This window comes from Nicotiana tabacum, chromosome 14 (assembly GCF_000715075.1).
Source record: "Nicotiana tabacum cultivar K326 chromosome 14, ASM71507v2, whole genome shotgun sequence".
Taxonomy (NCBI): Eukaryota; Viridiplantae; Streptophyta; class Magnoliopsida; order Solanales; family Solanaceae; genus Nicotiana; species Nicotiana tabacum.
In genome coordinates this window covers 538,924-566,158 of record NC_134093.1, presented here as the reverse complement: position 1 = coordinate 566,158, position 27,235 = coordinate 538,924, and the positions used below count along the sequence as shown (strand labels likewise).

General features: G+C 37.4%; 2 protein-coding genes across 2 annotated transcripts; one reads left to right on the top strand and one right to left on the bottom strand.

Annotated features, from left to right (window-relative positions):
• Positions 1-4,529: 4,529 nt before the first annotated feature.
• LOC142169173 (uncharacterized) lies at positions 4,530-5,204 on the bottom strand. The gene has a single exon (XM_075230406.1). It carries the CDS (start codon positions 5,202-5,204, stop codon positions 4,530-4,532), a length of 675 nt encoding a protein of 224 aa, XP_075086507.1.
• Positions 5,205-25,512: 20,308 nt separating this feature from the next.
• Positions 25,513-26,470, top strand: LOC107764814 (protein neprosin-like). Its single transcript, XM_016583410.2, has 4 exons — positions 25,513-25,614; positions 25,727-25,780; positions 25,869-26,006; positions 26,114-26,470. Exons 1-4 carry the CDS (start codon positions 25,513-25,515, stop codon positions 26,468-26,470), a joined length of 651 nt encoding a protein of 216 aa, XP_016438896.2.
• The last annotated feature ends 765 nt before the right edge of the window (positions 26,471-27,235 follow it).

Below are 27,235 nucleotides of genomic sequence, written 5' to 3'. Positions count from 1 at the left end.
ATTAAAAGAGAAAGAGTGAGGTATATCGATGAGAATGGGGGTGGCGGCCGAAAGATTGAAGAAGGAGAAGGGGAAGGTCCGTATGTGTATGTTCTAGAAAGAGAGGTCTTCCCTTTAATAGAGTGGGGAGATGGGTGTTTTAAGAGAAGAGTATGGGCCAGGCTATGAGGTGGATTGGGCTTGAAACAATTACAAAATTAGTCACTTTGGACTCAAATTTTAATTAAAACCAATTTGTGTGGCTAAACTATTATATATATTTTACTAATTGACTAATGACCTAATTAATTAACTAAACCTAAGAATGTATTTTTTTGGATTTTTAGATATTTATATAATGCATTTAACAATGCAATTAAATCCAAAAATGCAATTTAAAATCTAAAATGCTATGAAATTAAGATTTGAACATTTTTTATGATTTTTATGATTTACGATATTCCTAACATGCATAAACAATGCGAATAAATGCAAAATAAATAAATAAAAACTTATAAAATTCATAAAAATAATTAAAATTATTTTTGAATTATTTTTAGGAGTAACTTCCTATGTGGGGCAAACAGTAGGTGCTCACAGCTGCCCCTCTTTGCTCGGAAATATGAAGAGTTTTTGGGCAAAGATAAAGTGAGAAATCATGAATAATGTTTGCTTGTTTGATACTCCATGGGAAGCATTTTGAAAAAGTTTGACTGAAACCTTGCTTCGGAGGTTGCCTACATATCCTTGGCTATAAAGGAATCAGGTCAGTGTAGTTCTGGGAATTTTGGTAGCGGGGACTACCGAGAAACTGTGATTTCACTGCTGTTACTGCTTGCTGAGCTCCTTATTACACCAAAAACAAAAATGAAAAAAGACTAACTAAGCCTGCCAGCTACGAGTTACAAGATTCCTATCCCTAGGTCTTCTGAAGCTTGATCTTGAGTCTTGGCTGGTTCTTCATGCAGACTCCAATATGAATCTTGATGTTTGTTAGCTGCAAGTGCTTGTTCATTCTTCTTCAGCTTTTCGGATCAAGGCGAGACATGCAAAGCTTGTGACTTCAATCATGTCTTGAGCAGTCCACATCTTTTCTCCGCTCCTGCACTTTGAGTTCACTTCTTCCTCTTTCTTTTCTTTATTTTGTGATTGAGACATCTTTTTGGTCATATCAAACCTTGTGCCTCGAGGTAAAAACCTGCTCAGACACCAAAACAAACAAACAAACAAACGAAATTTTTCTGCCCCAGTTTTCACTAGGAAAGTTTCGTGAGTTATTGGTAACAAAACTTTATACTACTTCATTGTTGAAAGCAATAAAAGGTCTGGATTAGTGTACCCTGTGAAAATAGAGATTAGGGAGTGGAGACCATATATCTAACAATAAAATCAACTAGGTATTGGAGACCCTATGTTGGAAAATCATCGACTATGGAGTGTAGACCCTATGTTGGCATCAGGTTATGTTGGCATCAACTAGGGAGTGGAGACCCTATGTTGGCATCAACTAGGTAATGGAGACCCTATGTTGGAAAAACGACTAGGGAGTGGAGACCTTATGTCTAAAATAAAATCAACTAGGGAGTGGAGACCCTATGTTGGAAAAGAGACTAGGGAGTGGAGACCCTATGTCTAAAATAATCATCAACTAGGGAGTGGAGACCCTATGTTGCAAAAGCAGACTAGGGAGTGGAGGCCCTATGTCTAAAATATCATCAACTAGGGAGTGGAGACCCTATGTTAGAAAATCATCAACTAGGGAGTGGAAGACCCTATGTCTAAAATAAAGTCAAATACGGAGTGGAGACCCTATGTTGGAAAATCATCAACTAGGGAGTGGAGACCCTATGTTGGAACATCATCAACTAGGGAGTGGAGACCCTATGCTGGCATCAACTAGGGAGTGGAGACGCTATGTTGGAACATCATCAACCAGGGAGTGGAGACCCTCTACTGGAAAATCATCAACTAGGGAGTGGAGACCCTATGTTAGCATCAACTAGGGAGTGGTGACCCTATGTTGGCATCAAGTTATGTTGGCATTAACTAGGGAGTGGAGACCCTATGCTGGCATCCACTAGGGAGTGGAGACCCTACGCTAGCATCAACTAGGGAGTGGTGACCCTATGTTGGCATCAACTTATATTGGCATCAACTAGGGAGTAGAGACCCTACACTAGTATCAATTAGGGAGTGGAGACCCTATGTTAGAAAATTATCAACTAGGGAGCGGAGACCCTATGTTGGAAAATTTAGCTAGGTATTGGAGACCCTATATTGCCATTATTTTGAAATTTCTTTGTTTTCTCTCTTTTTTTGTGTGTTTTTTGTTTTTTTTTTAATTATAATTTTCATCATCATTTCTTCCTTTCTTTTTTTCTTATTATTTTAGAGAATGAGTAAATGCGGAAAAAAAATTTGGAGAAGACTTCCCTTTTGGGAGTTGTTGCTGCGAAGCTTTTTCTAGCCCTTGTGCAGTTTCTTTTAGTTGCACTTGCTTCTTGCAAGGTTACTTTTAATTACACATGTTTCTTTTTTTTCAAACAAAGAACAGTTTGTCAGTTTGAAACAGTAATTGATTTTGTGGCCTTGGGCGTTTCAGTCACTTGATCTCGGCCCGACTTCTTTGATGAAGATCTCAACTGCTTGCCTGTTCCCCGAGGACCGATTTCATTTCTGGCCCTGGTGAAACTGGATTTTCCAAAACTTTACCATGACGGTTAATCACGTGGGACTTAACCTTTTTTAACTTTATTTTTCCTTTGTGGGCATTTGACTTTGATTTCCTTTCTTTTCAGAAGTTTTTGATTTCAAAGCATCGGCCATCATGGCCAGTCGAAGTCGACTCGATGCACCTGCCGAGGTTGGGTACCTTCTTGAATATTGGCTTGTGTCAAACAAAAGTCCTGTAAATCAATCTTGCCATCCTTTCTTTGTCTAACCTTCATAACAGAATTAGACCGAAAGGGATTCAAAGAAAAGCAAACAATGAAATGGAGAAGTGGATTTGGACGAGAGGTATCCCTTTGGGGAAAAATGAAGAAGGACTTATCTGGAATGCATGCGGACTTCAATAAACATGACATGCCTCTTGGACTAGATGTCTGATCTGTGTAAACTGTTCAGCTTTCAGAAATTCATCACAACTTTTACCTCGAAATCGAGAAAGCTTGTCTCGGACTGTGTCGATGTAGATGGTTGTGAGTATCCTCTTTTCGATCAGTGGTGCCCTTTGCGGGTTTTCACCAGCTGACCTCTCTCATTTCTCTTCTCATTGTCGCCTTATAGTGCTCTTTGCGAGTTTTCACTAACAAGACTCTCTCATTTTCAATTTCTCTGCTTATCATCGCCTTATGGTGCCCGTGAGAGTTTTCATCGATAAAACTCTCTCATTTTATTTCTCTCATTTGGTGGCAACAGATCCAAGTAACATTCTCGTTGATTGATCAGAAGTACTTAAAAAGGATTTAGGTAAAAGGTTTTGGATCGGGTTATAACTTCGGAACCTTTCAGGTGGAACCATCGTCGAACCGTTATAACTTCTGCCCAGTTTCAACTTTGGGGAAATGTGGATTTTATTTTGGTGTGACTGAATCCCAAAAAGAGGCTGCCTACGTATCCTTTCGGAATCAAGTCGAACGTAGTTCGAGGAATATTGTTTTTTTTCATTTTCTTTTGTTTTTTTCTTTTTCTTCTATTTTTGTTTTCTTTTCTCTTTCTTTTTCCTTTCCTCTTTCTTTTTTTTCATTTTTCATTTCATTTTCTTTTTGTCTATTGTTTTTGGTTTCCTTTTTTTCTTTTTTTTAATACTTTCAGTTCCAAAAAGGGTAATCAAAGAAAAGTAACTAACTCAAAGGGTTGGCAAAAGGGTTAATAGTGTTTGGATAGCGAGAAAGAAAGCCTTAGTCATTCCAATCGGAGCATTTATGCTATATAGAGGATCAAACATAATACCTTTTGACTGTACCTGCATCGACAGTTGTTTCAAGGACATTTCTTTCGATGTTTCCCAGGTACAGCGCTCTCTTTTTGCAGTTTTCTCATTACCATGTATGGATCTTTCTATTCTGGAACCAATTTTCCTTCAGTTGTTCCGAGTCTTTGTTTTATTTCCTTAAACTTATCTTCATTGCATTCTGATTCTTGATTCATTATTTCGTAGTTTGACAGCGTTTTAGGATCTGGGCATGAAGTTCGCAAGCATGTCATGTTATTGAGATCTTCATTTAACAGAACTGAAAAGAGAATAAGAAAAGTGACAAGATAAAGAAAAGACATTACTGGACAATGAAATATTAATTTCATTTGATTTTGATGATTGTTTTTTTGAATTTTAAAGATAGAAGGGTTTACATCGGAAAGTAAGACAATAAAGTAAAACATCTGGATCACACCCTGAGATAATCCGAACGCAGAAAGGATAGCAAGACTGGCTACCGAGACTCCCATCTGATGGGGAACTTTCAGGCTTGGCGGTCGTTTTTTGGCTTTTCTTCTATCTCGGCAATGGCTGCAATGGCCTTCAGTGCCGGATCAAATTCCTCATCTCTTCAATTTCTGTTCATCAAACCCTCTGAACCACTCTGAACGGCCTGTGATGTGGCCTTAAAGGCATCATGACTCAAGATTCGGCCCGTTTTTAACCCATTTTCTACCAACTCACCAATTTTGATAACCTTAGCAAATGGCCTACCCGTAGCGGACATCATGTTCTGGAAGTAATCCGCCTCTTGGGCATGTAGAAAGACTACAACCATTTCGGCTTCATCCATCGGAGGCTTAACCCTGGCATCTTGCTCACACCATTTAACAGCATATTCGTGGAAGCTCTCCGTGGTTTTCTTTTTCAAAATAGACAAAGAGTTCCTGTCGGGAGCGATGTCCGTATTATATTGGAATTGGCGGACAAAATCTCGAGCCATATCGTCCCACACATGCCAATGGGTAATATCTTGATCCATATACCACTCAAAAGCAATTCCAGTGAGGCTTTCTCCAAAATAGGCCATTAGCAGGTCTTGTGTTCCAACAACAGCCCTCAACTGGTTACAATATCGTTTCAGATGAGCGACTGGGTCTCTGTGCCCGTCGTACTTTTCAAATTTTAGCATTTTGAAACTAACTGGCAAGTGAACATTGGGAAACACACACAGATCGGAGTATGAAACACTCTTTTGGCTACTCAGACCTTGCATATTTTTCAGACTTTGTTCCAGGATCTTCATCTTCCGAGTTATTTCCTCTTGCTCGGGATTCTTGATAGCCCTTTCTTGCTCCACCGAGAAATCATATTGCGGAGGTTGAGTAAAGGAGTACGGGTCACATATGTTATTTCTGGTTGAAACTGTGGACCCTAAAAGGTGAACATTGGAGGCTCAACATATGGCCGTGGTAAAGTTAGTTGTGTTGTGGCGCAGATTGGTGCAGCAGAGAACATTGCTGGCGGTGCCTTTGAAGCCGGCGCCTGGGGACGAACCACAGAAGGAATTTTGGGATCGTAAAACGGCATTAGAGGGTACCCGCATAGGATAAATGGGTTGGGCACAGGGGCGTTGTTAGCCTCACTTGACCTGGGGATCAACTCAGGGAACCCAGGGATTGCACTTGGCGGTTCCCTACCATTAGACCAGTGTGATGACCCAAAATATCATCTTTAAATTTAACAAGTAATTCTATATTCTAAGACCTTGAAAAGTACCATTTATCATTTCTCGTCTTACGTGCGCAGTCCATACAAGTTTTCGGAGAGTTGACTTTGGTCAACATTTTGAGCAAACGGACTCGGATCAGTATTTTGATATTTCCAGTAGGTCCGTATCGTGATTTAGGACTTGGGCGTATGTCCGGAATCGAATTCCGAGGTCCCTAGCCCGAGATATGGAATTCTGATGAAAAATTAAAAGCTTGAAAGCTTAATGATTTTTAAGAAATTATTGATGTTGGATTTATTAAGCCAGGGTCCATATTTTAGTTTCGAAGCCCGGTATAGGTCCACTATAATATTTATGACTTCTCTGCCGAATTTGGTAAGAATCGGAGTTGATTTGACGTGATTCGGACGTCCGGTTGTGAAAATATAAGTTTTAAAGTTTTCTTGAAAACTTCCTTTGATTTGATGTTCGATTCGTAGTTTTAGGTGTTATTTTGGTGATTTGATCATTCGAGTAAGTTCGTATGATATTTTAGGACTTGGGTGCATGTTTGGTTTGGAGCCCCGAGGGCTCGGATGAGTTTCGGATAGTCTACGGGATGATTTTAAACTTAGAAAATTTGGTTTTTGAGCTTCTGCTGTCATCTGGTGCATTGTGCTTCGCGATCGCGAAGCCCTTCTTGCGATCGCGAAGAGAAAATTTTAAGCCGTGAGTTTTACTCTTCGCGTTCGCGAAGATAGGCATGCGAACGCGAACGGCTAGCTCCTAGTGCACTGCGAACGTGAGCTCAAAGATGCGATCGCGAAGAAGGAAAGAAGCAGAAGTTGTAGCACCGAAATTGTCTACGTGGTTGCATAAACCTGAACGCGATCGTGTAAGGCTGAGAAATTGTTCTCTGCGATCGCATGGCCTTATACGCGATCGAGTAGTGTTAAACAAACCTGGGCAAAATTTTCTACGCGATCGCGATGAATAAAAATCTAAAAAACAGAACTTAAGTTCTGGAAATAGGGTTTCGACCCATTTTCAACCATTTCCAATTTTCTAGCTCGGGTAAGGCGATTCTTGAGTGATTTTCACGGAAAAACATTAGGGTAAGTATTCCTTATCCTATATTGATTATATTTTATGATTTCATACTCATTTATATCATGAATCCGTGAATTTATGGAAGTAAAATCAGATTTTTATAGAATCTTCCAAAAACGAAAATTTAAGATTTGAAGGTCCATTTGACATCGGAATTTGATATTTGTATGGTTGGACTCGTATCGGACCGGGTGTTCGAATTTCGTAAGTTTTTTCGAGATTTGAGACGTGGGTCCCACTGTCGAATATTTTAATGAATTTCGTATTTTTATCCGGAAAATTAATAAATTCATATGGAATTCATTCCTATGATTAGTATTGAGTATATTGAATTGTTTATGAATAGATTTAAAACTTTTGGAGACAAATTTAAAAGGAAAAGTTGTGGTCGAGTAATTGATTGGAATTTGCAAAGCGAGGTAAGTGTCGTGGTTAACCTTGACTTGAGGGAATAGAGCCCTTAAATTATTTGTTATGTGAAATGCATGTGAACGGCGTATAGGTGAGGTGACGAGTGTCTATACGTCGTCAAATTAATTGTTTGCATACTTACTTGAAAAATCATAAATTGTTTTAAATCACGAATTAATTGTTAGAAAAATTGTTCTCTCCTATTGTTTGTCAAATATTAATTCTTGAATTCCTGTATTAATTGTTACATGCTAGTTGAATTATGTGTCTTAATCGTTGTTTGATATTTAGTATATTAAATATTAAACTACCTATTTTCTCCTTGCTTTCCATAATAACTTGCTATTTGTCATTGTTTGTTTCATAATTAAATCATAATTATTGTATGGTTGTTGTCTTATAATTTTATATTAATTATTGCATTTATTGAAAATTTCTTTTATAAGAATTGATTGAAATGGATATATTGGAAGATCGGCTTGCACGCCGCAACAGACTTATTAAAAGTCCATATTGGAGGATCGGGTTGCATGCCGCAACATACTTATTTAAAAGTCAATATTGGAGGATCGGGTTGCACGCCGCAACAGATTTATTAAAAGTCCATATTGGAGGATCGGGTTGCACGCTGCAACAGATTTATTTAAAAGTCATTATTGGGGGATCGGATTGCATGCCGCAATAAGTCAATATTGGGGGATCGGATTGCACGCCGCAATAGACTTATTTAAAAGTCAATATATATACTGGATTAAAAATAATTATATGAGAGGATTGAAAATGAATATATTGTGAGAGCGGGTTGCACGCTGCAACAGAATTGAATGTGAATATATTGTGAGAGTGGGTTGCACGCTGCAATAGAATTAAATGTGAATATATTGTGAGAGTAGGTTGCACGCTGCAACAGAATTGATGGAAATGATAATTATTATGACTGCTGAATTGGCTTTAATTATTATAAATGAGTTCCCTGATTTATTTCTATTATTGTTGTTGTTACTAATATTGCGTACAGGTAATGTAAGTGACCCACCTTAGCCTCGTCACTACTTCGTCGAGGTTAGGCTCAGTACTTACTAGTATATGGGGTCGGTTGTACTAATACTACACTCTGCACTTCTTGTACAGATTTTGCAGTTGGTCCTAGCGACGTACCATAGACTTGCTCGGATTTCAGCTACTCAGAGGAGGCTTGAGGTATAACTGCACGACGTCCGCAGTTCTGAAGTCCCCGTCTATTTTACTTTGGTTGTGTGTTTATTTCCAGACAGCTTTATTTTATTCAGGCCCTTATTTGTATTATTCTAGAAGCTCGTACACTTGTGACACCAAATTCCGGGATGGTATTTAGACACCGTTATTTTTATGGATTATTCACTATATTTCAGACTTTACTTCCGCAATCGTTCTTTATTATTAATAAATAAATAAAATTGTTTAAAAATTAGTTAATATTATTCTAACGTTGGCTTGCCTAGCAAGTGAAATGTTAGGCGTTATCGCGGTCCGAAGTTGGGAATTTCGGGTCGTGACAGTTGGTATCAGAGCACTAGGTTACATAGGTCTCACGAGTCACGAGCAAGCTTATTAGAGTCTGAGGATCAGTACGGAGACGTCTGTACTTATCTATCATAGGCTATAAAGTTTAGGAACAATATCACGTTTTTCTTATTCTGTCATGTGAATTTATTCTATCATCGATGATTGAATCATTCTACTTTTATTCTTTCGCAGATGGTGAGAACACGTAATACCTCTACCGATGGACAGGGACCAGAACCCCCGGTGGCAACTATGGCCAGGGGTAGAGGTCGAGGCCAAGGTCATGCTAGAGGTCGAGTTAGAGGCAGAGGTAGAGCTCAATCCAGAGCTCGAGCAACTGCACCTGTTATAAAACCTCATATGGATCTTCAGGAGGAAGTTCCAGTTCAGAATGTACCAGTTGGACCAGTTCAGGTCCCGGAAGGATTCATAGCCACTCTAGTACTTTAGGACCCTCTAGTCCATTTGGTAAGTCTTATGGAGGGTGTGACCCATAATGGTATATTTCTAGTGGCACCAGCCGTCTCACAGGCTGTGGGAGGAGCACAAACTCCCACTACTCCTGCTCCGGAGCAGATGGCTCCCCAGAATCAGGCTCCAGCAGCCCCGCCAGTTGGGGTAGTTTAGCTAGTTGTTGCGGTACAAACCGGTGATAGGCCCGCCATGTCTTTTGAGGCCTTATTGAGACTGGATAAGTTTACTAAGCTCTTTCCAGTTCACTTCAGTGGTACACCTTTTGAGGACCCACAGGATTATCTTAAACACTGCCACGAGGTGCTGCGAAACATGGGTATAGTTGAGACCAATATGGTTGATTTTGTTGTATTTCAGATGATGGGTTCCGCCAAGAGGTGGTGGAGATATTATACATTGACCCGAGCAGTCGGATCGCCTGCACTTACCTGGGAGCAGTTTTCTCAGCTATTTCTGGAGAAGTTCCTTCCTATCACACTGAGGGAGGATTACCGAAAGCAATTTGAGCGTCTACAGCAGGGCAGTATGACTGTTACTCAGTATGAGTCTCGTTTTGTGGATTTGGCCCGTCATGTTTTCCTTTTACTACCTACTGAGGAAGAGAGAGTGAGGAGGTTTATTGAGGGACTCACTCACCCTATCAGACTTCAGATGGCCAAGGAGACCGGAGGTGATATTTCTTTTCAGGCGGCTGCTAATGATGCAAGGAGGATCGAGATGGTTCTTGCACAAGAGAGAGGGCAGAGGTATGATAAGAGGCCTCGTCAGTTCGGTGGTTTCGGTGGTGGTCTGGAAGCAGGGGTAATTTTGGTAGGGGTCATCCTCCCAGACCGTTTCATTCAGCACTTCATGCATCTCCCGGTGCTTTAGGGAGTCACGGTCCTATTATGCCTTACTATGGACATCCAGCATTTAGTGCACATTCAGCTCCTATCAGTGCACCGCCTCTCTAGAGTTAATACAGTGATTATCTGGCCCATTTGGATTAGCTTCAGCAGCCACGGCATCAGGATGGGTGTTATGAGTATGGGAACATTAGTCGCATCAGGAGGTATTGCCCTAGATTGGAGGGTAACAGATCTCGGCAAGATTCTCGTGACATCATACCGGCACCGGTTGCTTCACCGCCTACTCAGCCAGCTAGAGGTAGGGGTCAGGAAGCTAGAGGTGGAGGTCAGGCCATTAGAGGTAGAGGTCAGGACATTAGAGGTGGAGGTCAGGCCATAAGAGGTGGAGGTCAGACCGTTAGAGGTGGAAGCCAGCCAGTTAGAGGCCGTCCCAGGGACGCAGTTCAGAGTGGTGGGGCCCCACCCCGATTTTCTACTTTTCCAGCTAGGACTAAGGCCGAGTCATCTGATGTTGTGATCACAGGTATTATTCCAGTTTGCCATAGAGATGCTTCAGTTCTATTTGATCCAGGATCTACTTATTCCTATGTGTTCTCCTATTTTGCTTCATATTTGGTTGTGCCTTGTGATTCTCTGAGTGCTTCTGTATGTGTATCTACACCGGTGGGAGACTCTGTTGTAATAGATCATGTCTATCGTTCGTGTGTGGTTACTATTGGTAATCTTGAGACTAGTGTGGATCTTCTATTTCTTGATATGGTAGATTTTGATGTCATCTTGGGTATGGATTGGCTGTCCCCTTATCATGCTATATTGGATTGTCATGCCAAGACAGTGACCCTAGCTATGCCGGGGTTACCTCAGTTAGAGTGGAAAGGAAACCCTGGTCATTCTGCCAGCAGGGTTATTTCTTATATGAAAGCTCGGCGTATGGTAAAGAAAGGGTATCTAGCCTATTTGGCTTATATTCGCGATCCCAGTGCGGATGTTCCTTCTATGGACTCAGTACCAGTTATTCGTGAATTTTCAGAAGTATTTCCTGCAGATTTGCCGGGGATGCCACCCGACAGAGATATTGACTTCTATATTGATTTTGCTCTGGGCACTTAGTCCATTTCTATTCCACCATACCGTATGGCCCCGCCATAGTTAAAAGAATTGAAGGAGCAGCAAGACTTGCTTGATTAAGGATTCATTAGACCCGGTGTCTCGCCCTGGGGTGCACCAGTATTATTTGTAAAGAAGAAAGATGGCTCTATGCGGATGTGTATAGATTATCGGCAGTTGAACAAGGCCACTATCAAAAACAATTATCCGCTGCCAAGAATTGATGACTTATTTGATCAGCTTTAGGGTGCCAAGGTATTTTTGAAGATCGATTTGAGGTCTGGTTACCATCAGTTGAAGATTAGGGCATCTGATGTCCCTAAAACAGCTTTTTGGGCTCGGTCTGGGCATTACGAATTCCTAGTGATGTCATTTGGGTTGACAAATACCCCAGCAACATTTATGAATTTGATGAATCGGGTGTTCAAGCCTTATTTGGATTCGTTTGTGGTTGTATTCATTGATGATATCTTGATTTACTCCAGCAGTCGAGAGGAGCATGAGCAGCATTTTCGAAGTGTGCTTCACACTTTGAAGAATAATCAGTTATATGCCAAGTTTTCAAAATGTGAGGTTTGGTTAGACTCAGTTGCCTTTTTGGGGCATGTTGTATTGGTAGAAGGCATAAAGGTGGATCCTAAGAAGATTGAGGCTATTCAGAATTGGCCTAAACTTACTTCAGTTACAGAGATTCGGAGTTTCCTCGGTTTAGCAGGTTATTATCGTCGGTTCATGGAAGGGTTTCATCTATAGCAAACCCATTGACCAGACTGACCCAGAAAAGTGTCCCATTTAGATGGTCAGACGAGTGTGAGTTGAGTTTTTCGAAACTCAAGACTGCTTTGACTACGGCGCCAGTGTTGGTATTACCCACAGGTTCAGGATCGTATATATTATATTGTGATGCATCTCACATTGGGCTTGGTGCAGTATTAATGCAATATGGCAGGGTAATTGCATATGTATCACGGAAGTTGAATGTTCACGAGAAGAATTATCATGTTCGTGACTTAGAACTGGCAGCCATTGTTCATGTGTTGAAGATTTGGAGGCATTACCTCTACGGTGTCTCGTGTGAGGTATTTACTAATCATCGTAGCCTTCAGCAACTGTTCAAACAAAATGATCTTAATTCGAGGCAGAGAAGATGGTTAGAGTTGTTGAAAGACTATGATATCACCATTTTGTATCACCCCGAAAAGGCCAATGTGGTGGCCGATTCTTTGAGTAGAAAGGCTGTGAGTATGGGCAGTCTTGCGTATATTCCGGTTAGTGAGAGGCCATTAACTGTAGATGTTCAGACTTTGGCTAATCAGTTCGTAAGGTTAGATGTTTCAGAACCCAGTCGGGTTCTAGCTTGAACAGTCCCTCGGTCTTCTTTATATGAGCGCATCAGAGAGAGGCAGTATGATGATCCTCATTTACTTGACCTTAAGGACACGGTGAGGCACGATGATGCCAAACAGGTTGCTGTGGGGGAAGATGGAGTTCTGCGAATGCAGGTTCGTATTTGTGTGCCTAATGTGGATGGGCTTCGTGAATTAATTCTTGAAGAGGCACACAGTTCCAGGTATTCTATTCATCCAGGTACCGCCAAAATGTATCAAAATTTACGGCAACATTATTGGTGGAGGAGAATGAAAAAAGATATAGTTGCATATGTAGCTCGGTGTCTGAATTGTCAGCAAGTTAAGTACGAGCATCAGAGACCTGGTGGTTTGCTTCAGAAGTTAGAAATTCCTGAATGGAAATGGGAGCGTATCACTATAGATTTTGTTGTTGGACTCCCATGGACTCAGAGAAAATTTGACGCAGTTTGGGTCATTGTGGACAGGTTAACCAAATCAGTACATTTCATTCCAGTGGCAGTTACCTATTCTTCAGAAAGGTTAGTTGAAATTTACATTCGTGAGATTGTCCGCCTTCACGGTGTGCCCGTGTCTATTATTTCAGATCGAGGTACGCAGTTTACCTCACATTTCTGGAGGGCTGTACAGCATGAGTTAGGCACGCGGGAGGAGTTGAGTACAGCATTTTATCCACAGACAGACGGACAGTCAGAGCATACTATTCAGATATTAGAAGATATGCTTCGCGCTTGTGTTATAGACTTTGGAGGTTCTTGGGATCATTTCTTGCCACTTGCGGATTTTGCTTATAATAATAGCTACCAGTCGAGCATTCAGATGGCTCGATATGAGGCATTATACGGAAGGCGATGCCGTTCGCCAGTTGGCTTGTTTGAACCGGGAGAAGCTCGGTTATTGGGTACCGATTTGGTACAAGATGCCTTGGATAAGGTCGAGATTATTCAGGATCGACTTCGCACAGCTCAGTCTAGGAAAATGAGTTATGCCGACCGTAAAGTTCGTGATATTGCATTCATGGTTGGAGAAAGAATATTGCTCCGAGTTTCACCTATGAAAGGTGTAATGAGGTTCGGAAAGAAGGGCAAGTTGAGCCCTAGGTATATCGGACCCTTTGAAATTCTTGAAAGGGTGGGTGAAGTAGTCTACAGGCTTGCATTACCACCTAGTTTATCAGCGGTTCATCCGGTGTTCCATGTATCTATGCTCCGAAAATATCATGGTGATCCGTCCCACGTGTTAGATTTCAGCTCAGTCCAATTGGACAAAGATTTAACTTACGAGGAGGAGCCGGTGGCTATTCTAGCCCGGCAGGTCTGACAGTTGAGGTCTAAGAGTTATCCTTCAGTTCGGGTGCAATGGAGAGGTCAGCCGGTAGAGGCATCTATCTGGGAGTCCGAGTCGGACATGCGGAGTAAATATCCACACTTATTCACCAGCTCAGATACTTTTTTCTAACTCCGTTCGAGGACGAACATTTATTTTAGAGGTGGAGAATGTGATGACCCAAAATATCATCTTTAAATTTAATAAGTAATTATGTGTTCTAAGACTTCAAAAAGCACCATTTATCGTTCCTCGACTTGCGTGCGCAGTCCGTACAATTTTCAAGAAAGTTTTCATGAGAAAAATGGATTAAAATGTGAAATGGAGTTTTAAAACTCAACTGAGTTGACTTTGGTCAACATTTTGAGCAAACGGACTCAGATCAGTGTTTTGACAATTCTTGTAGGTTCGTATCATGATTTGAAACTTGGGCGTATACCCAGAATCGAATTCCGAGGTCCCTAGCCCGAGATATGGAATTCTGATTAAAAGTTAAAAGCTTAAAAGCTTAATGATATTTAAGAAATTACTGATGTTGATTTGACATGATTCGAACGTCCGGCTGTGAAAATATAAGTTTTAAAGTTTTCTGGAAAACTTCCTTTGATTTGATGTCCGATTCGTAGTTCCAGGTATTATTTTGGCGATTTGATCACTCGATCAAGTTCGTATGATATTTTAGGACTTGGGTGCATGTTTGGTTTGGAGCCCCGAGGGCTCGGGTGAGTTTCGGATAGGCTACGGGATGATTTTGAACTTAGAAAATCTGGTTTTTGAGCTTCTGCTGTCATCTGGTGCATTGTGCTTCGCGATCGCGAAGCCATTCCTGCGATCGCGAAGAGAAAATTTTAAGCCGTGAGTTTTACTCTTCGCGTTCGCGAATATAGGCATGCGAACACGAAAGGATAGCTCCCAGTGCGCTGCGAACGCGAGCTTAAAGTTGCGATCGCGAAGAAGGAAAGAAGCAGAAGCTGAAGCATCAAAATTGTGCTACGCGATCGCATAAACCTGTATGCGATCGCGTAAGGCTGAGAAATTATTCTCTGCGATCGCATGGCCTTATACGTGATCGCGTAGTGTTAAACAAACCTGGGCAAATTTTGTTCTACGCCATCGCGAATGAATTTCCACGATCGCGATGAATAAAAATCTGAAAAACAGAACTTAAGTTCTGGAAATGGGGTTTCGACCCATTTTCAACCATTTCTAATTTTTGAGCTCGGGTAATGCGATTCTTTGGCGATTTTCATGGGAAAACATTGGGGTAAGTATTCCTTATCCTATATTGATTATATTTCATGATTTCATACTCATTTATATCATGAATCCGTGAATTTATGGAAGAAAAATTAGATTTTTATAAAATCTTCCAAAAACGAAAATTTAAGATTTGAAGGTCCATTTGACATCGGAATTTGATATTTGTATGGTTGGACACGTATCGGAACGGGTGTTCGAATTTCGTAAGTTTTTTCGAGATTTGAGACGTGGGTCCCACAGTCGAATATTTTAATAAATTTTGAATTTTTATCCGAAAAATTAGTAAATTCATATGGAATTCATTCCTATGATTCGTATTGAGTATATTGAATTATTTATGAATAGATTTGAAACTTTTGGAGACAAATTTAAAAGGAAAAGTTGTTGTCGAGTAATTGATTGGAATTGCAAAGCGAGATAAGTGTCGTGGTTAACCTTGACTTGAGGGAATAGAACCCTTAAATTATTTGTTATGTGAAATGCATGTGAACGACGTATAGGCGAGGTGACGAGTGTCTATACGTCGTCAAATTAATTGTTTGCCTACTTACTTGAAAAATCATAAATTGTTTTAAATCACTAATTAATTGTTATAAAAATTGTTTCTCTCCTATTCTTTGTCAAATATTAATTCTTGAATTGCTGCATTAATTGTTACATGCTATTTGAATTATGTGTCTTAATTTTTGTTTGACATTTAGTATATTAAATATTAAATTGCCTATTTTCTCCTTGATTTCCATAATAACTTGCTATTTGTCATTGTTTGTTTCATAATTAAATCATAACTATTGTATGGTTGTTGTCTTATAATTTTATATTAATTATTGTATTTATTAGAAATTTCTTTCATAAGAATTGATTGAAATGGATATATTGGAGTATCGGGTTGTACGCCACAACAGACTTATTAAAAGTCCATATTGGAGGTTCGGGTTGCATGCCGCAACAGACTTATTTAAAAGTCAATATTGGAGGGTCGGGTTGCACGCCGCAACAGACTTATTAAAAGTCCATATTGGAGGATCGGGTTACACGCCGCAACAGACTTATTTAAAAGTCAATATTGGGGGATTGGATTGCACGCCGCAATAGACTTATTTAAAAGTCTATATTGGGGGATCGGATTGCACGCTGCAATAGACTTATTTAAAAGTCAATATATATATATATACTTGATTAAAAATAATTATATGAGAGGATTGAAAATGAATATATTATGAGAGCGGGTTGCACGCTGCAACAGAATTGAATGTGAATATATTGTGAGAGCGGGTTGCATGCTGCAACAGAATTTGTGGAAATGATAATTGATTATGACTGCTGAATTGGCTTCAATTATTATAAATGAGTTACCTGATTTATTTTTATTATTGTTGTTATTACTAATATTGCGTACATGTAATGTAAGTGACCCGCCTTAGCCTTGTCACCACTTCATCGAGGTTAGGCTCAGCACTTACTAGTACATGGGGTCGGTTGTACTATACTACACTCTGCACTTCTTGTGCAAATTTTGGAGTTGGTCCCAGCGGCGTACCATAGACTTGTTCGAATTTCAGCTACTCAGAGGAGACTTGAGATATAACTGCACGACGTCCGTAGTTCTGAAATCCCCGTCTACTTTAATTTAGCTGTGTTTTTATTTTCAGACAGTTTATTTTATTCAGGCCCTTATTTATATTATTCTAGAAGCTCGTGTATATATTATACTAAATTCTGGGATGGTATTTCGATGCCGTTATTTTTTTATGGATTATTCACTATATTTCAGATTTTACTTCCGCAATCGTTCTTTGTTATTAATAAAAAAATTAAAAATTGGTTAATATTATTCTAACGTTGGCTTACCTAGCAAGTGAAATGTTAGGCGCCATCACGGTCCGAAGGTGAGAATTTTGGGTCGTGATAACCAGGCATCCCACATTTGCAATATGCGGAGACGCAACATCCTATTCTCTTCAGCAGCTGCTGATTCTGGTTGCGGAATAGCCGGTGCTAGGCTATCCTCAGGATCGATAATTGGTAGATGATTTTCGGAGGCCATAGGAACCTTTCCTTTGGATCTAGTGAAGTAAGGATGGGAAGCCAGATTACCAACAAAATCAACCACCTGATCAGAACCTGGCTAATTTGCACACCCAACAACCTTGTTAGTTTTGAGACACTTAACAGATAGGGAATCTCATGTTGGGATGCAATGCACCTAAACAGTTAAACGCTTCTACCATGTGTTTGAACGGTTGCATGTTTTATCTCGGCCTTAAACTAACCCTTTTTTCACTCCGTACCTCTTTTCTTTCACTTCTGCCTCTTTTTAATCAATCTTGATTTTCTCATTTTGTTTTTGCCGCTCTTTTATTTTTTGTCACTTTCTTTTTCTCTTTTCATTTTTGTCACTCTTTTATTTTTATTTTTTGTCGCTCTTTTTTTTTCTTTTATTTTGTCACTCTTCTCTTTCTTTTCAACTCAAATTTTTTTTTTTCAGTTTATTTTTCACTCAATTAAATTTAAGGCTATGATGGAATCAGATCATTACGTAGTTCAGAAAAATCAGGAATGGAGTAAATAAACAAACTCTTTTTTTTTTTACTTTTTTATAACACTTAGACAATGAAAGCGTTTAGAAAGAGAATATATATTTTTTGAATTTCATCTTTTTTGGGAATTTTGCGAAAGAAAGCCTTTTAAAGAGGAAAGAAAATATTTTTGAATTTTGGTTTTGATTTTTATTATTATTTTTTAAAATTTTCGAAAGAAAGACTTCTAAACAAGAAAGAAAATATTTATTTTTGGATTTTTTATTATTATTTTTTTTAATTTTAGGGGAAAACAACTTTGTGAGTTTTCTTTATAATTTCCGAAAGTGAACTTGTGACTAAAAGCGAAAGTATTTTTTGGACTTCAACCTTTCAATTTTTATGACATTTGCGAAAGAAGACTTCTAAAGAATAAAAATATTTTTGTATTTTGATATTTGTTTTTGATTTTTTTTTTAATTTTTGTTTTTTTGGAAAAATACTTCTGAAGAAGGGAAAAACATATTTTGGATTTTGATTGATTTTTTTTTTTTTAATGAAAGATTTCAAAATAGAAGGAAAATATTCTTGGGTTGTAAAAAATAATTTTTTATTTGTTTGGAATTTTCTAAGAAAAGACTTCTAAAGAAGGAATTAATGAAAAATATTTTATTTATTTTTGGATTTTTTGAAAATTGAGACCGGAACCGATGAGGTTTGCCTACGTATCTCATATCCGGTGAGAATCAGACCCGCGTAGTATGATTTGTTTTGACATAATTGGAAAAACATATTATTGACAATTTTTTTTCTTTTTCTCTTTTTTTTTAAAAAAGTTTTGGCAGAGTTTTGAGGCATTTTCAAATACCGGAGTTTTCAGAACCGGGTGAATTTTCTATCCTACCTCACTCTTAGTTTTTCTAGCACATTAGGCCCACAAAATACATTAATATCAACAATCAATAAAGACAAGTAAAAATCATATTAACAAGTTTGAATTCTTGAACCCTGAACGAGATATTCTAGGTTGATTCCCCACCATAGTTGCCAGAGCTGTCACACCTCCTTTTTTCATATAGGGGTAGGGGATAGAGAGTTTTTTCAATTAAAGTAAAATTATTCGAAATGGGATTATTTATTTAATTTCAGAGTCGCCACTTGGGATGGCTATGAAACTTGGTCGGCCGGTCACTGCCAATGGACGACAATCCGATGGCTTTTTGGAATGAACTAAAATCAACATCAATCGATCGTTCTTGTTAAGAACGATCGACTGATGTAGGTTTTGGGTCAAAACTAGAAAAAAAACGCCGGCGAAACAGAAAGGGGCAAAATTAGGGTTTTAAAATTTTCTCAGATTTGAAATTCAAGGAATTTGGGTGGTCTTATGGTGAAATGGAATGGAGATATGAGATGAGGGGGATATGGTGGTTGTCTGGTAAAAATTTGGAGGTGATTGAAGGTGGGCCGCCGCCGTAGGCGATTTCTGGTGGGCGGCGGCCAATGGTGAAGGGTTGAGGGTGAGAGAGGGAGATGAGAGGGGTCTGGGATGATTCTCTAGGGTTTTAGGGGGGCATTAGGACAGTTAAATGGGGTGGTAATAATCAGTTGCGAGCCGTTGGATCAAGAATAATCAGTTGGACCGGACTGGGGTTTGGGCTGGGGTGGAATTGGGGTGTTTTGGGGGCAATTGGGCCACTAAAAATGGTTGTGGCCCAATCCGGAATTAAACCAAGCTTTTTTCTTTCTTTCTTTCCTTTTTTTTTTTTTTGATTTTTAAAATCCTACTAAAGTTAATTAAAACCTAAAGAAAATCTAATTTGTAGAATGGAACTTAATTATCTATTTTTACCATTTAAACAACTAATTAACTTAAAGCTAATGAAAGGAAATTAATTAATTTGTAACTAAAAGCTAAAAATGTAAAAATGACCCATATATTTGTGTTTTTTTGTTTAATAATGTAACTAACTCCATTAATTAAATACTAAATGCAAATAAACCTAAAATGTTATGCAACGAAGATTATGTTTGGTATTTTCATGTCATTAAAATATTAAGAGTGCATAAAATGCAACTAAATGCAAATAATTAAAAAAAATCTATAAATTCTATAAAATTAGAAACAATTAAGAAAAACCTATTTGTGAATTTTGTAGGAGTATTTTAAACGGGAAAAAATCATGTGCTCACAGCTGCCCCTCTTTGCTCAAAATATAAAGAGTTTTCGGGCAAAGATAAAGTGAACAAATACGAGCGATTTTTGCCTGTTTGGATACTCCATGGGAAGCATTTTGAAAACGTTTTACCGAACTTTATTTCCGAGGTTGCCTACATATCCTTGGCTATAAAGGAATCGGATCAGTATAGTTCTGGAAGTTTTGGTAGCTGGGACTACCGAGAAGCTGTGATTTCACTGATGTTACTGCTGCTGAGCTCCTTATTACACCAAAGTCAAAAATGAAAAAGACTAACTAAACCTATCAGCTACGAGTTACAAGACTCCTATCTATAAATCTTTTGAAGCTTGATCCTGAGTCTTGGCTGGTTCTTCATGCAGACTCTAATCTGAATCTTGATGCTTGCTAGCTGCAGGTGCTAGTTCATTCTTGTTCAGCTTTTCGGATTAAGACGGGACATGCAAAGCTTGTGATCTCAATCATGTCTTGAGCAGTCCACATCTTTTCTCCGCTTCTGCACTTTGGGTTCAACTCTTTTCTTTTCTTCTTTTCTGTTATTCTGGATTGTGACTTCTTCTTTTGATTATCTCGAACCCTGTGCCTCAAGGTAAAACCTGCTCAGACACCAAAACAAAATAAACAAACGAAATTTTTTTGCCCTAGTTTTCACTAGAAAAATTTCGTGAGTTATTTATAACAAAACTCTATACTACTTCAATATTGAAAGCAATAAAATGGGAGGGAATGGTGTCAACATAAGTTGATTAATGTCACACCTCCTTTTTTTCGATAGTAGGGGATTATTTGAAAGTAACATTAAAGTGATATTATTCGAAATGAGATTATTTATTTAATTTCAGAGTCGCCACTTGGGATAATTATGGTGTCCCAAGTCACCGGTTTATTTTAAATCCCAAATCAAGAAAATTGACTATATCTTACAGTCCGCGAACACAGAAGACCGGGTAAGGAATTCTGTTAACCTGAGAGAAGGTGTGAGGTGCTTCCGGATTCCGTGATTTTAGCACGGTCGCTTTACAATCATATACCTGGCTTTAATTACGGATTATTACATGTTTTAGAACCTATGTGCGTTTTACCTTTTACCGCTTTTATTTGCTTGATTATTCGTGATTATGGAATTATCTTGAAACGAGTCACGCATACGTGTACTCATTTTGTTTGGTATGTCAAAGTCATGTCACGCGTACGTGTACACAACTAATAACACTTTATTGCTATTAAGATTGTTTGGCCAAAGTCACGCGAACGTGTACCTGAATTTATTTTGAGAATCGTAATTATGTCACGCGAACGTATACACAATCACGATAATAAATTAACTAAGAGCGTGCCTAAAGCAACTACGAATATTCATGGGTCAATTAATTTTCCTAAATTTTAGATAACATGTGAAAGGTCATAGATTATGGAAAGAAGATTTGGAGAAGATGTGCATCATTGTTCTTAATGGGCTCATATTAACATAATAGCTCGCAGTCCTCTGATTTAAAGGCTAATCATTCATTCAAATTTAAACTAGCTAGTAAGGTTCTGATATTTTGCCTCATCTTTAAATAACAGCCCCTTTTATTTAAGAATTCTAATTTTTGGCTATTTTATTCTTTTTATAAATGTAGCCTCTATTTTGTTTCAAAGCCATAGCCACCTAAATTTAAAAAAAATTATTAATTCCTATGACTAAACAAGGAACAACAATGTCAACACTGGGATCTTAATCATAACAAATGAACATCAACTTACTAACGATAATTCACGCGAAATAGGCAAAGAACAAGGATGAATTTAATGATAAGGTAACATCTCAATGACATATACTCAAATTGACAAGAACAGATCCAAACCGTGAAACATCTATAAAGAAACAATTCATGGTATTTTTCAAACAGAACAAAAAAAATAAATAAAAGGGTCCAAAGTAACAACAATATATATTATCCCAATAATCTGAACTTAAAGGAACCATTAACAGATTCTATAAACATAAAGCAGCTTAATTTTATGCCATAGTTTAAAACATGAATCAATTCTTCAGACGAGCAGAAATACAAGCAGTTAGTAAGTACCAATTGTGATTTCATATTAAGACAAAGCTGAAAATACAAACATGAGAAGACACATACCTAATTTCTCTAAAATTAAGTTTGTAGAAGAGAAAGCCAAATAAAGTCAAAAATGACAAACCGGAAATCAACAGCAGCTCACCAAAGCAACATCCACAACATCAAGAAAATCCATAAAGAAGAGAAGTTGAGCTTTTAAATCGGTTCTCTTCAAAACTTCTTTAGAATTCTAAGTTTCCTTTAATTTTTTCAGCTTTTAGCGAGTGTCAAATAGAGTCAGACTAATGTGGATTTATGTGTGTGTATCGACTGGATTTTTTTAGAAGAGAAAAAGTGAGGTCTGTCGATGAGAATGGGGGTGGCGGCCGAAAGATTGAAGAAGGAGAAGGGGAAGGTTCGTGTGTGTGTGTTCTAGAAAGAGAGATCCAAATTAGGGTCCCCTCTAATAGAATGGGGAGATGGGTATTTTAAGAGAAGAGTATGGGCCAACTATGGGGTGAATTGAGCTTTTAAAGGGATGAGCTTGAAACAATTGCAAAAATAGTCACTTTTGACTCAAATTTTAATTAAAACAATTTGTGTGGCTAAATTATTATATATATTTTACTAATTGACTAATGACATAATTAATTAACTAACCTAAGAATGCATTTTTTTGGTTTTTAGATATTTATATAATGCATTTAACAATGTAATTACATTCTAAAATGTAATTTAAAATCTAAAATGCTATGAAATTAAGATTTGAACGTTTTTATGATTTACGATATTCCTAACATGCATAAGCAATGCGAATAAATACAAAATAAATAAAGAAAAACTTCTAAAATTCATAAAAATAATTTTAAAAAATTTGAATTATTTTTAGGAGTAATTTCCTATGTGGGGCAAAAATTAGGTGCTCACATTTTGCTATTTTCGTTTTCCTGTTTTTGAATTTCAATAGTATGGACAGAGTTAACAAAATACTGTAAGATTCACTCGATCACAAACTAAATCTAGCTTCCCAGTATAACATCTCTGATAATATTACCTTACTTTTGCACAGAGGGAAAACTCCACTAATTCAGGCAAAAAACAAAACCTAAATAAGACAACAATTTAAGGTTAATATTTGTTTCAAACTCTTAAAAACAAAAGAAGAAAACCATTCAAGATCAATTAAATTATAAATACTCATCGATGAGTTTCTAAAATTGGCTTCATGAACTTTGCTTTTCTAGAGGTCAATCAATATCCATTAAATTAAGAAAAAAAATCTACAAAACTGGAACAATTTTTTCACTTTGATTAAATAATCTCGTTATGGCAATGTCATTGGATTTGTTCTCACCCCCCTCCACAAAAAGTAAGTGTCTAAAAACATAGAAGTATTTGGCAATCTTTAATTATCCTATGGATTACTAAAATTTATTGACTTGTATATTTGAAAACACTGCAAATTCCATGTATAAAATCGTCAAAGTAGTAGCCTGGGCAAGAGTTGCTAATGAAATATTCAACTTTAACTTAATCTTTGTGAATCAAGTAAGTGTTGGTCCTTCTTTTTTCATTTACTTTAGTTTGATATATCTGGAATTTTATGAATGTTTGGTCTTCATATAAGATACTCATTTTCCCTTTTTTCATTTTTCTTTTTTCCTTTGCACTCTCCACTACCTACATATATCTGCGTTTGTTTTTCCTTCTATGCTTTATTTTAGAATGATATGTTCCAAACATTACCGAGCGGTGTAATGGGATGATTGAGATCACTCCATCTTAACCGGGAGAAATCAGGTCCAATCCTTGAGAATAGGGAGCGCTAACCTTCACTGGGCCCTACACCATGCGAATCTAGACTAGTCGGGTATGTGGGTCCCAATACTTCACTGAAAAGCTTAGAAGAGGGCTAGGAGTGCTTGCAAAAATTGATCCATTCCAAATTTATTGCCACGATTAACAATTTGGCGAAAATTCACCTTGATCGCCTATAGAAGATCATACAGTTTAGAGACTAGCAAGGATTTTTCTTATTCTTATTATTATTCTCCCTTTTTCTCTAAAGTAATTAAATTTTCTTCTTATACGCATCTTCTATGACAATGTTTATATTCTGAATAAACGTTTTTTTTATGATGTAGAAAATGATAATGAATCGACGAATTATAGAACAATTTTTGTTGATGCTCTTTCTATGCTTGAGCTATGCTGGGGTTCGAGGAACAAAGTTACCAAGTCAAGAAGACTTAGAGTTGGAGAAGCGACTAAAGCTTCTAAATAAGCCTGCAATTAAAACGATTAAGGTACGCGTCTAAAAAGCAAAAATGGTAGATCCATAACACATGTCCACTTCGTATGCATTATATTGTTAATAATTCTCTTTTATACGAAGTAAGTCGTTAATATTTTTATTTTTTTACCAACAGACAAAATATGACGATATATATGATTGTGTGGACTTTTACAAGCAACCAGCATTTGATCATCCATTATTAAAGAATCACAATTACCATCCTCAGGTTTGCCTCCAATATAATCATTTTTTTTTTCAATTTTGAAAATAAGTGATGAATAATAAAAAGAAAATTTGTATGAGCAGATGAAACCCTCTTCGTATGTGAAAGAGAGTGATTCAACTACATCGACAAGTAATGAGTTGCCAAGAATAAGAGAGCGATTCAACTATTTCAACAAGTCAAAGGTTGCCAAGAACAGGATTACCAGTTGGAGGTTGTCCTGTTGGAACTGTTCCAATAAGAAGAACCACCAAAGAAGATCTTATTAGACATAAACTTTTGCCCTCACAAGAAGATGTCATGGTCAACAGTTCACTTACTCATGTAAGAATGTTGTTCTAAGTTAACAAAGTTGGTTCTAATACAATTCATATTTCACTATATATCATTGTATTGCTAGTTTGTAACTTATAAACAAAATCCTGAAGAATCATTTCCTATCACAAACTAAGTTTAGCTTTTTAGTATAACGTATCTTACATTATTATCTTATATTACTTTTGCACAGAAGGAAAATTCCATTTATTCAAAAAGGAGAAGATATAAACCTTTGCAAGGGTACAAGGTACATATCATGATTTGTCATACTTATTTAAACTTATTTTATTTTATCCTTTTTGCATTAGTTTAATCTTCTTTTTCATTAATAAATTGATAGCCAACGTCATGGTCCAACAAGTCCTGGTTGGTTTTATTCAATCTCACACACAACATAATGACATGGTTATATGGTTTTTTGTACTGCATGCGCAAATAGGGAAAAAATATTTATTTTTGGTTATATATAAATTGTTGAATCTCTCTGACATACGGAAAGATTTTAGTGAAGTGGAAAAGGAGGTCCAAAAATTGCTTTGATTAGGAGCTCAAATCTTAGGTGTGACACTTTAGTATTTTTTGGATCCCCTTGTTTGAATTTCTGGCCATGCCGCTGATATCCATGAACATCTTGTTTATAGCACGACGGTATGTCATCATGCTCGAATAAGTCTTGATAAAATTATGTAAACATTGCTAAATATATAGGAAATCACTTAATTAGAAATATGTTGAAATCAAGCCTAGCTCTTCATGAAGAAATTTCAAATTTAAGTGATCCTACATTTATTATATACTCTCTTCAGCTTGCAATCGCTAATACTCGAGGTTATCTGTGACGACCCGGCCCGTCGCGATGGCAACTAATGTCTATAATCCTCATGTCGAAGGTCAACAAAACAGTGCATGTCGATTGAAACTAATTAAAGGAGCAAATATGATACAAGTCGGTTGGAGAGTAAGTCAGTTGACCTTTTCATTGTGAATTACTTCTTTTTCCTATCTACATAAATAAAGAAGTGAGCTATCATTTCACCTACATATAACATTATTTCATATTTGCTTTTTAGGTTGATCCTACCTTGTATGGTGACAACGCGACTAGGTTATTCATACATTTCCAGGCAAGTCCCTAACTAATATGATTAGATAGCTTTTTAAATAATTCATAACTTCTTTTGCTCCCTCAAACTTTTCTTTTCATACTTTCAGGATGGTGAAAATGCTTGTTTCAACTTGTTATGTCCTGCCTTTGTACTTATAAATCCAGAAGTAGCTATAGATGGAGCATTTGATATCGTTTCACAACGTGGAGGGAAAGTATATGAGATAGGACTTTCGATAAATTGGGTAACTTTTCTTTATTTATTCTACCTTTAAGTAAGTAGAAGAATTAATTCAAGCATAAAAGCAATTTCGACCTTTATTTGTTAACCATTTTTTACTATTGAAAATAGGACCAAAATGAAGGAAACTGGTGGTTATTCTATACAGAGACTAATACACCAATTGGTTTCTGGCCTCGAGAGGTGTTTGATGACTTTGACTATTTTGCAACAAGCGTTCAATGGGGTGGAGTCGTATATAGTCCACCAGGAATACCTGAACCACCTATGGGTTCGAGCTTTTTACCTATTAAAGACGTTAATTATGACGGATATTGCAGAAATATTACACTTTTAAGTGATAAGGGTGATTACATTGATACAGGCGACTTGCTATTTTATTTAGACGCCCCTAATTTGTACGATGTAAGATTTAGTGGGGATTATTTGGAACACACAATGTTTTATGGTGGACCTGGTGGCTTGTGAGCAGGCATGAGTCTTTAATTAAGTCTAGCCATTTTATGGTAATTTGATTAATTGCTCAAAATAATGCAAGAAAGTGGGTGCAGTATCTTTTTATGTTTATTGTATTTTGTTTCAATTTTCAGTTGATTGAGAAAGAAGACCTTTACAATTATATTTGGAGACATTTTTTCTTTCCTTCTTCTTCTGTCTTTTTTTTTTAAATTAGGAAACCACCTATATTTCTAATTGTCATGCCCCAAAAAGACCAGCGCAATCGGCACCTAGTATCTTCAACATATACGGAGCGAACCACTTAAACCTGTCTATTTATTCATGATTATTTCAAGGTTTGAGATATGACTTAAACATTAAAAATACCATCTTGAGTTATTTGGTTAAAATCTTTGTTTTAACTCAAAACATAACTAGGCATTTGGCCAATTGATATAAGTGTGGAATGAATATGAGAGTTAGAAAATATAAATCACATCTACATGATTAGACCTCCCCGCAGTTTTACTGGAACCTCTATGGACATAAATGAATAAAGCAAAATCTCTAAACATGAATCCACAGACAAAAGAAACAGGGCTCACCAAGCAGAATAGAGAATGGAAGAGACGGCAAGCTCGTACTGTCAACTCCACTGCCATAATATCTAACACAAGTAATTAAGTTGCCCATGTAGGAGGTTGGGCACAATTTCAATAAAACTGCATCTCAAGTATCATCGACTCCTCCTAAAAAGGTTTATGAGCGATGTCTTTGAAACTCTAGATGTGATGG